We start from the raw sequence: 10,878 nt of genomic DNA on the forward strand, positions 1-10,878 counted from the left end.
AGCTTTAACTAGTGATTGCTCAGCACTTGGACACGCCAGAGCTGTTGGCAAGTAGGGTGCTGGTGTTGGGCAGCGCTTCCACCTACCAACTGTTCCGTGCAGGGCTGTGTAAAGGTCACAGAAGAGTTCGGGCTGGAAAGCTTCAAAGCTCCCCCAGTCCTCCCCTGCCATGACAGGGACATTTCACCAGCTCAGGTTGCTCAGAGCCCCGTCCAGCCTGGCCTGGGATGTCTCCAGGGATGGGGCATCCACCACCTCTCTGGCCAACCTGGGCCAGGGTTTCCAGCCCAGCCAGCACATGCCCTTTGGCTGCGGTTGTTCCATGGACCTCTCCAGCATGGGGTTGTTCTGCTGGGACTTTGAAAAAGGAAAGTTTAAATAAGTCTAGGAAGTGACTTAGTGAAAACTGTCCATTCAGAGATCAGTTTGTTACATACAGATCTGTGGGTTTTTAATGTACCAGGGTATCAGAGTTACAGATTGAGGCCTTAAAGGGAAGAGGGTTGGATATAAGAATGACAGCAATGCTGCACTTGGGTTTAAGTGCCACTAAAACACTGATGCCGGAAAAAATTCAGCTTCCCTTTGCAAGGAGGATGGAGGAGGTGAGGTGCCCTCTGCCCAGCCTGACGCAGCGAGGAGGAGAGGTAACAGCCCAGCTGGACGCAGTCCCTCCCTGCAGCACGCACCAAACAGTAAAACCAACCACCCCAGGAGCAGCCTGGGCTTTGTGGCAATAGCCACCGCCCCTTGGCCAGGGGCAGAGAAGGGAGAAGCGAGGGCCCGACAGCCGCTTTAGGAGCAAGGATCAGCTATTCTGCCCATGAAGATGATGGTGTTGAGGGCGGCTTCCCGGATGAAAAGCAGGAAGGGCCTGTTGGCATTGAAGATTATTCTGTTCATGGGGAAGGAACGGCCAGAGACGGTGACAGCTGTAGCAGCTGATGCCTCGCTGCCTTCTTCATTCACCTACCAACCAAAAGAGAAGACGGGATTAAAAGATGGGCATTAGGCAGTAAGGAGAGGGCTCTTCCTCCTTCCCTTCCTCCTCAAAACCCCGAACTGCTGAGGAACTGAACAGCATAGGGTCAGAGCTATTTTTTCTTTGAATCATAGAATCATTTTGGTTGAAAGAGACCCTTCAAGATCATCAAGTCCAACCATTAACCTAACTCTGGCACTAACCCACGTCCCTAAAAACCTCATCTAAATGCCTTTTAAACACCTCCAGGGATGGTGACTCCACCACTGCCCTGGGCAGCCTGTTCCGATGCCCAACAACCCTTTCTGGGAAGAAATTTAATGCTTCATATTTTTAAAAACAAAGAGGAAGACACTTCCTGGGGCAAAACAAGGCTTACCTCGAGGAAGGCTTTGTGGAAAGCCTCAGATACGTACAGGTCTGTACGGCCCTCTGCAATGATACCTGCAATACAAAATGGAGAAAGTTAAAACCATGTTTTATAGACAGCAGCTCAAGAAGAGCCCCTTCATGGCCTGTGTTCAAACAGAAGACACATCTGTACTAAGGCAAGAATGTCCTCCACCAACTGCCTGCCTAACTCCCACACCCTGACGGCAGAGCAGGGCTGCACGTCCACGATGGGACTGACCACAGAGTCTGTCACTGACTGCAGTGACATCTAAATGCTTCTGTGTTCTTGTTCCTCGCGTGCTGCTGCACCTCCTGTGCCTGTGGAGGAACGGCTTCCTCCCACCTCTACCCCGCACCACCTCATCTCTGCATCTGACCTGGGAGTCTGGCATTTTCCGGACTGAAGAGATCTTCCAGCCCCATTTTTCTCAGCTTCTCTTTGACGCTGAAGCTGTCCTCAACGCGGAAGCGAGGGAGGTAGACAAAGAGAGACATCTCTCTCATGGAGTCTATCCAGCCCTGCAGCTTCTCCGATGTCAGGTCTCGCTCCACCTCCACCAGCGTTGTCCCAGCCTGGGGCAGGACCAGCACCATCGTGATATCGTCCCCTCTGTAAGGCAGCTCCAGCACCTGGACTTTGTCCTGGGGAATGGACACGTGGTGGAATTTGGACTCTTGGTACATAATTGGGACTTTGCAGGTTTCACCGTTGGCTTTATGAAATAAATCCAGTTTTGTGTTTGGAGCCGGGAACTGCGATTTCCAGTGCCCCTAAGAGGGAGATGGAGAGCACAGAGACAAACATGAGCATCGTGTTTTCCCGCGGGGAAATGGTCTGCTCCCCCAGTTTTCTTCGCCATACCTTAAAATAAATGGCGTTGACCAGGACCAAGACAGTGAGGTCATCGATACCTCTTTCTGGGATCACTTCTGTAATGCGCCTCTCTGTCTTATTAGCCACCCACTCATTAATAATGTTCCTGGAAAGTTCTGGCTTCTCCTGATGCAAGAGACCCCCCAAAAAACAAAAGTTAAGTCAAGGCTTTTAAACATCTCTTTGTATCCCTTCTGCAGGAGCAGAGAGTGTGCATCCGCTCGCAGAGGACGCTGCCCCCAACAGTGGTTAGAAATGAGAAGCTGGGATGTGACTGTGGTTAAGGTGAGCTGAGACAGCAGCTGCTGCATCCCATACACCCTCCTGCCTCCACCGATGTGCCATGCACCCGGAACAAGGCGCTCCCCGAGGGCAAAAGGTAGGGACACAGCAAAAGCAGGACAGAGGGACAAAAACGAAAAAGAAAAACCCCCAAGTAGTTCAAACTCACTTTGAAGTTCAAGGGCCAGAGTTTTGCTCCATAAACTATTTCACTAATGTTCTGGTAAGTCTCATTAAAGACCAAGGATTTCTCCCCAAAGAGGCGGTTGGCTGATACCAGCTCTGAGGATTTGTTGGCTTTCTTGTAAAGCCGGCAGTTCAGCTTGGCAAAGAAGAAGTGGATCTGATCAGACGTTTTCTCTGAAATGGTGTCGAAGTGAAAGACCTGGAAGAGATAAACAGTGAGAAGGAATCCATGAGCAAGCTCTCGTGCTCCCACAGCAAGTGATGATCCTGCCTTTACCTGCTGCTCAACAGCCTCAAGCACGGAGCCAAGAAATTCGCAGCCCCTTAGAGCTTCACCCTCCGCATTTAATTTAGAACCCAAATTTACATAGAAGCAACACATCACTAGCCTGAGACCTTGGAGTCCAAAACAGAGGATTTAAACACCACCCAGCTAGAAGCAGGTCTTGGGGCAGTGCCAGTCACAGGAGGACTCACAAGGTTGGTGCTAAACCTTCTTATGATGATGCCTAAGGCTGCTCCTTCCCAGGAGCAATCCTCCTGGCCTGTTAAGTAATTCTGGTACACGTTCTCTATTTCTGCAGGGAATGGAACTACGTAGCAAGCATTGTGAGGCTAGATTTCTGCAGCACAATGAATTTTTTTCTTATCTACTCCCGTAATAGTTGCCAGCTGAAATGACATTTATAATCTGTCTACTACTATCCAACCTCAGGGCTTTAAGGCACAGAAAATCCCATAGCACGTTGCTCCACACAAACATCCAGAAGCTCTGGCAGAGTTTTGTATGAGGCAAGGGTGGTTTTAGTGGCCCTTTTGTAGGGAAAAGGGGGAGATACGGAGAGCAGCTCTGCATCCTGGGTGGCTTAGGGACAGAAGGGTCCCCTTCCAGCAGGGAGGGCTGCCCAGAAGGGAAGGCACGAGGGAAGGTTTTGGGAGATGTGGTTCACTGTTCTCCTCTGCCCTGGACTGTGTGGATGACAGCAGGTGATCCCATCGTCACTTACTCCAGAAGTAACCGAGATCTGGAAGCCAGGTGGGATGCAGGGTGTCCCATGTGTCTTATTTTTGTCCCAAGAGAGAGGGAGGGAGTGTGAAAAAGAGCTTCTCCCAGTGGGACTCAATATCATGGCTTTTCCCGCTTTTTGCATGAGAAAAGGCTAAGCTGTCTGCTCAGCTATGTGCTTGCCCAATCTACAAGAAACAAACTATTCCCGTTCCCTTCCCTCACCTCCCAACTGTGCTTCCTTTCCTCCGGATGAAAACTAACCCCTCAAACCCAGGAAATCCACCCTGAATGCTGGATCCAAATACGGAATCAGAGGAAAGAGCTGGGATCTAAACAAATCCAGAGAGAAGCAGCCTGTGTATGTCCTTCCCAGGGGCTTGTTTAAATGAACGTCTCCCTTCCCAAGCCAGGGAGCCATCCTGACCCAGAGAGCCCTTTAGCAGTGGTTGGCCACTGTAGCCTTTGTGGCCTTTCAGACCCGAGAAAAGGCTGAGGGAGCACCACTGACCTCCATGAGCTGCTGGAGGGTGCTACCACAAGCTCCGAGCTTGGTCATGGCAAAGGCCGTAGAAATACTGAGGGGAGACATAAAGATGTTTTCCCCGTTGTCCTTGGAGTCAGCCAGGTACTTGTAGAAGTCAACAGCAAAGTGGGAGTTGGCCTTCGACAGCTCCCAGACGCGGGGGTTAGTAGCCTCTGGGAGCTTGCCCTTCCCTGTGTCTTGTCCCTCGCCCTCCTGCGGCTTCTTCTCGGGGTTGCGATAGATGCAGATGGGATTCACTGGGATGTCGCGCGGCTTCGCGGTGCAGATGTCTTCCACGACGTAGCGCTCAGGGGCGGCCAGACCCCAGATGCTGAAGAGACACACCAGAAAGAGATGCATTGTCCTGGAACCAGAGAGAGAGTTTATACGCATTCGCCTGCCCAGAAAACCCACGCTGCCGGTGTGGCCCGTGGGCCTCTTTTCAGCCAACATCAGAGTGACAGGAGCCCCACGGTCCTCTCCAATCATCCTTGTGTCCTGTAGCTGTATAAAGCAGGAGGGCAGACACCAGCAGCAGGACAAGCATGCCTCTGAGAACACACTGCTTTTCAGAACAATCCACTGAAAACAGTGCTTTCCTAGAGCCCTGGGTGCCTTCTTTTTTTAAGATGACCTGCAGTCCGGGTGAATTTATGCTTCTGCACAGATCCCACACATGTTCCTCATGGGGAGAACACCCACATACACCCCAAGCTCCATAGGCCAGTTGGCCTTAGACAAAAGTATTTTTTATAGTTTCCTTCCCCTTCTCCTTGGGGGAATCTCCTAGTTTTTCTGGTCTCTTTTCTCTCTTTACCTGAGCTCCTCTGTCCCCTTCAATTACTGTCTGTGCTTCATGCTATTTAAATTATTGGTGCAGGAAACACTATAGCAGAGAAGGGATAAGGAAGAGGTCCCCGGGGGAGCTGGTCCCTCCATGCATTGAGCATCTTTAATCCCTAAAAAGTATATTTTATAAGCATGTATGGTGTACCTGGTGCATCACGGCTAGTCCTATCTGAAGTCCCCAACATCTCAATGCAAACTGATTGTCCCTGGTACCTGGGGAGGGCAGTCTCATGTGAATAATCATGTTCTAGCTAAAGCAAGTCTTTGAAAATCTCCCAGCAAGGCAGAGATAATTTCTCTTTCCCACCTTTGCTAAAGCAGGGGATCTGCACATCCCATCAGCTCCAGCGGCAAGGCCTCAGCAGCTATCCCAGGGCTGATGAAGCGACACACGAGATTTCCTGCGCGCTGCGGTTTTGAGATGCCCTTTACATGACTCCGCGTTGGGTTTGTTCACACACCCATGGGAGGAAGCTCACGGACCGCAGCCGCAACAGCTCGGGAAACAACCGCTGCGAAGGGCTGGCAGCCTGCCTGGGTCTTGCTGGCCCTGGAAGAGCGTTTCAGAGACACGTCTAACTCGGGCAGGTCCCTGCCTGTCCCATGTACTCACTGCTGTGGCCACCAAGCATTGCCACCCAAGGGACTAAATTAAATACCAGCTGCATTTAGCGCTGGCAGCCTCCGTGGTCTGGTGGGCCAGCACCTCCAGGAGGAAAACAGGAGCAGCTCAAGAACTGATCAGGGATCCAGGAAACCTCTGGGTTCTTTCGCAACCCCCTCCCCAGGCTCTTGGGCAATGACTTCATCTCAGCTCCAGTTCCTCAGCAAAAGCAGAAATTACCTCATTTGGCACCATGACCATATTGAGCCCTGAGGGCCCCTCTTTAGCTAACAGCATAGCAACAAGTACTGCAAAAAAACATGCAAAACAAGACATACTTGGAATCATAGAATCATTGGAAGAGACCCTCAGGATATTAGTCCAACCATAACCAAACTCCAGCACTAAACCATGTCCCTAAGAACCTCATCTAAATGCCTTTTAAACCCCTCCAGGAATGGTGACTCCACCACTGCCCTGGGCAGCTGTTCCAATGCCTGACAACCCTTTCTGGGAAAAATATTTTCCTAATATCCAATCTAAACGTCCCTGGCACAACTTGAGGCCATTTCCTCTCATCCTATCACTTACCACTTGGGAGAAGAGACCAACTCCCTCCATGCTTCAACCTCCTTTCAGGTAGTTGTAGACAGCGATAATGTCTCACCTCAGCCTCCTGTTCCCTAGTAAGAGCCCAGGTCTTAATGGAAAATGCAGCTGCAGACTGACTTGGGGTATCACAGTATGTTTGGGATTGGAAGGGACCTCAAAAGATCATCCAGTGCAATCCCCCTGCTGGAGCAGAAACGCCCAGGTGAGGTCACACAGGAACATGTCCAGGCGGGTTTGAATGTCTCCAGAGAAGGAGACTCCACAACCCCCCTGGGCAGCCTGGACCAGGCTCTGCCACCCTCACCGGGAACAAGTTTCTTCTCAAATTTAAGTGGAACCTCTTGTGTTCCAGCTTGATCCCTTTACCCCTTCTATCATTGTTTGCCACCGAGAAGAGGCTGGCTCCATCCTCATGGCACTCACCCTTTATATATTTATAACCATTAATAAGGTCACCCCTCAGTCTCCTCTTCTCCAAACTAAAGAGACCCAGCTCCCTCAGCCTTTCCTCACACGGGAGATGCTCCACTGCCTTAATCATCTTTGTTGCCCTGCGCTGGACTCTCTCCAGCAGTTCCCTGTCCTGCTGGAACTGAGGGACCCAGAACTGGACACAATATTCCAGATGGGGTCTCATCAGGGCAGAGTAGAAGGGCAGGAGAACCTCTCTGACCTACTGACCACCCCCCTTCTAATACACCCCAGGTACCATTGGCCTTCCTGGCCACAAGGTGCTGGCTCATGGTCATCCTGTTGTCCACCAGGACACCCAGGTCCCTTTCCCCTACACTGCTCTCTAATATGTAGTTTCCCAGCCTATACTGGAACCTGGGGTTGTTCCTGCCCAGATGCAGGACTCTACACTTTCCCTTGTTAAATTTCATCAGGTTATTCCCCACCCAACTCTCCAGCCTGTCCAGGTCTCTGGATGACACCACAGCCACAGTGGCGTGTCAGCCACTCCTCCCAGCTTAGTAAAAGCACTTACTATACCTGTGAAGGCTAGAATAAAAATGGGAGATTGTGGAAATAAATGCACATGAAAGCAAGGATGACGTGCTCTGGACCAAACTTCGCTTCCCTGGGGCCACAAGTGCTGCTCAAAAATTGTCCCTCACCAGCTTTGTCACCCTCCTCTTCACTCTCTCAAGTACCTCAGGCCACAGCCACCGCTCTTGCTGGTAACAACAAACAGATTATCTTTCAAAAGTTTTAGGACAGATGCAACACCACAAAGGGGAAAAAAATTCTAAAAGGGGAAGGAAGTCAACCAAATAAAGAAACGAAAACCACCACTCAGGGCAGGAAGGCAAGAAAAAGGAAAAATATTCAGACAATTGAAAGTACTCCAGGAAGCACAGCTCTTCCGAACCTTCCTGTAGGAGTGAAATAAAATCAGCCAGCAATGAGGCAGGGACACTTCTGTGTCTCACAGCCGCAGCGCCGGGACCAGAGCGGCTCTCCCTCGCCCATGGTTCACTCTCGCCGGCTCCAGCAGCGCTGACGTGCTCGTGGCTGGTCCCACCGCAGAGGGGACAACCTCGCCGCAGTCCCTGCCCGGTCACTCCGCTCACTTCTGGGAAAGACATGTCCCCAAGCCCGTGGTGACCTGGCTGTGCAAGCACAGCTGCCTGCTCCTGTCGAGATAGAGGCAGATGGTGGCGTCTGTTGGCGTAAAGTGCTGCTGATCTCACATTTAAAACCCAAAACACAAGAGCAGGGAGAGCACCTCATCTTCACCCTGTCCTGATTCAATGGGAAACGCTCCTTGTTTCTACCTCACAGTAAAGTCCTGACTCTGTCAGCTTAGCGGAGACACAGGACTTCATACTAATGCCTTAAATCAAATTTATTAGCCGCTAAGCCTGACTCGGCCCCTGATGTGCCCAACCTGCATATACAGCATTTCCTGCAAGAGGAGATGTGAGGCTCAGGGTGAACCACCACCCTGAGAGGCAATGGCTGCCCTTTAGAGCAAAAGATCTTTGCTATTTCTCTGGCCAGCTCTTTGTGGTAGCACTTGGCCAAAACCACCCTCCTCCTCAACTCTTTGACTCCCTTTTCCCCTGCAGTGCTGCCACGCACTCGGCACATCAGCTGCTTTCATCCTGGAAGGATCCTAAAAGTATTACCGCAACATCACTGCCTGAAAGGGGCCGCTGGCAAGGAAGTGGTAAAAATTAAGAAAGGCTCTTTTCCTCTGCTTCACCCCTTAGGAAGTGTAGAAAGCCAAGAAACAAGCTGCTGATTCAGCTCAAAATGAGAAGGCTCCGGACAAGCCTACAGAAAGTCCCCCCATCTGGTGCCTGCTGTGCAACATGGCCGGGCTCCAGCCAGCTCTTCCTCCATCCCACTCCTCCTCATTGCTGCACGGAAGGACAGCTAATTGGGCTTGGCCTCCAACAACCACCCTACTAAACCTACCGGTGCCACCCGTGGCGGCATGAACACCCCACAGCACCCACACAGTGTGCTAAAGAGCCCAGCAAATGTTAAGCAGCTCAAAACATTTTGAGATTGACTTAGGCTCTTGAGGATAAAAGCCTTCCCCATCCCCCCATGCCCCAAAAATGGAGTGCAAAGCAAATCAGGAGCGCTCTTTTACAGCCGGGCAAGAGATCAGTGATCACTCAGGACAACCCGACCTTACGAATTGCTCTCAGCACCACAAAGGATTGCTACAGGTCAGGGATAAAACTCAAGCATGACCCATTAGTGAGCGGTACAGCTGCAAGGGGAGGACCCTCTTGAAACAGCTCCTCGGGCCCACGCCCAGAGAGAAAAACACTCTGGCAGCAGCTAAAATTAATTGGCTCCTATAAAGGGAAATGATCTGTGATGAGGATTTAATTAACAACAAAAGATGAGTGGAATCTGTTTCTCTTACCTGCCCCTGTACCTCCAGCCTTCTGCTTGTAAAGGCAAATTGTTAAGAGGACAGGCAGTCTTGCTTGAACCCAAGCCAGTCCAAAGAAGATTCCCCACTGGATTTCTGTGGTCAAGCAGAGCTGAGACGAAAGCAGGGGATGGTGGGAGGGGAGGAGGATGATGAGGCCAAAGGCTGATGACCGGCTGCAGAAGGTTAAGCAAAGAGCAGAAAAAAAGAGCAATGTTTAGTTTAAAAGAGGTTTTAAAGTTCAATCTGACAAGGGAAAGTTCGACCACCTGCCCCATGGAAGTACCAGGTGCCTTCAGCTCTTGCCACTAGAAAATTCACTGCTCCAACCATGGGAAAAAAAAAAACACCAAATTTTCAAGAGTTCAAGTATAATTGTGCCACTCTAAGGTATTTGTAAATCTCACTTTAGTACCTTGTAGCTCAGCAACATGTTTCTCTGTGCCCCCAGGCCTGCCACCCCCAATTCCCCAAACAGGCACAAGTTGGGAGAAACTGCCCCACTTCACACTCCACAGTTTCAAATACGATCCCCCCGTGGCTCCACACGCCTTTCCACTGGCACAACTGGGAAGCTGAGGATTAACAGCATCTCCCCCCACCTGCAGCCCACACTTGGGAGCAGGGCTAAGCAACACGATTTCTGCTCTGGGATGCAGTTGCTCTACAAATTCGACAGCATTGCCTCCTGAACATCAAAACCCAGGAGCCGGCGGGCTCAGGGGGTGCTAAAGCCGTGCTGTCGCTGGCCTCCAGTAAGAGCCCAGGTCGTCATGGAAAATGCAGCTGCAGACTGGTTTAGGGGAAATTAAAAGCCCTTACTATACTTGTAAGGGCTAGAATAAAGATGGGAAACAGATTGTGGAAATAAATGCACATGAAATAAAGGATGACATGCTCTGGACCAAACTTTGTTTCTGTGGGTTTCCCTCCGTAGCCCGGGGCCACAAGTGCTGCTCAAAAATTGCCTCTGCCCAATGTATCATTCTTGCTCTCTCATCAGTTCCACAATCAGGGGTATCTTCATCAAATTTTCCATGGTAACTCACACGCTTGCAGGTCCCAGGGTCTTTTGGGGGGAATTAGGGGTCCTCCACACCCTGCAGATTCCACGCAGAGGTTTCCACTCACCTCATGCTCAGAGGTAGTTTAATGCAATAAAACCAAGAGCAAACACCTACTGTATATTGCACATCCCACACAGCTCAAGCTAACGTGAAAGAACTCAAAGCACATCGGAACTGCGACTGCGTGCTTGCTTCACTGTAAAAAGAGAGGCCAACCACCTAAAACTGAGCAGGGAAATGCTTTCTTTTATGGTGGTGGCCCTATTAACAGTGAGGTTAAATTCCAGAATTGGCACTGGAGGGCTGAAGGGATAAGGAAGCTGCCCAAGCCATATCCTTTAGAGGGGCAAATATATGTTGTTGTTGTTATTTAGTGCAGTATTTAACCGGTAATTTATTGCTGGTCCAGCTCAAAGCAAAAACACAGCCCTCGTGCCTGGGCAGTTATACCTCAGCGAGCACCCCAAATGCCAAGTGTGATAATACAAACCATTAGCTGCCTCAATTGCTCTAGCAGAGGGACATTTTTCATCCCACAGACCCAAAGCAGGAACCGACTGCTCAAAACCATCAAGCACCAAAGCCCTCAGCAGGTGGCATC

General features: G+C 50.6%; 1 protein-coding gene across 3 annotated transcripts; it reads right to left on the bottom strand.

The window, feature by feature from the left end:
- Positions 1-7: 7 nt before the first annotated feature.
- SERPINC1 (serpin family C member 1) lies at positions 8-9,346 on the bottom strand. Of its 3 annotated transcripts, none has more exons than XM_082053928.1 (7): positions 9,202-9,346; positions 4,235-4,613; positions 2,701-2,916; positions 2,238-2,375; positions 1,753-2,146; positions 1,362-1,426; positions 8-969 (listed from the first exon to the last, which is right to left on the bottom strand). In XM_082053928.1, the coding sequence occupies exons 2-7, from the start codon at positions 4,607-4,609 to the stop codon at positions 796-798; spliced, it is 1,362 nt and encodes a 453-aa protein (XP_081910054.1). In that variant the 5' UTR covers positions 4,610-4,613; positions 9,202-9,346; the 3' UTR covers positions 8-795. The 3 variants fall into 3 exon arrangements, with proteins under 3 accessions (XP_081910054.1, XP_081910055.1, XP_081910053.1); XM_082053929.1 differs by lacking the exon at positions 9,202-9,346 and adding an exon at positions 7,308-8,327; XM_082053927.1 differs by lacking the exon at positions 9,202-9,346 and adding an exon at positions 5,406-5,834.
- Between the last annotated feature and the right edge of the window lie 1,532 nt (positions 9,347-10,878).

This window comes from Streptopelia decaocto (assembly GCF_964273445.1).
Source record: "Streptopelia decaocto genome assembly, chromosome: 5".
In the NCBI taxonomy this organism is placed as follows: domain Eukaryota; kingdom Metazoa; phylum Chordata; class Aves; order Columbiformes; family Columbidae; genus Streptopelia; species Streptopelia decaocto.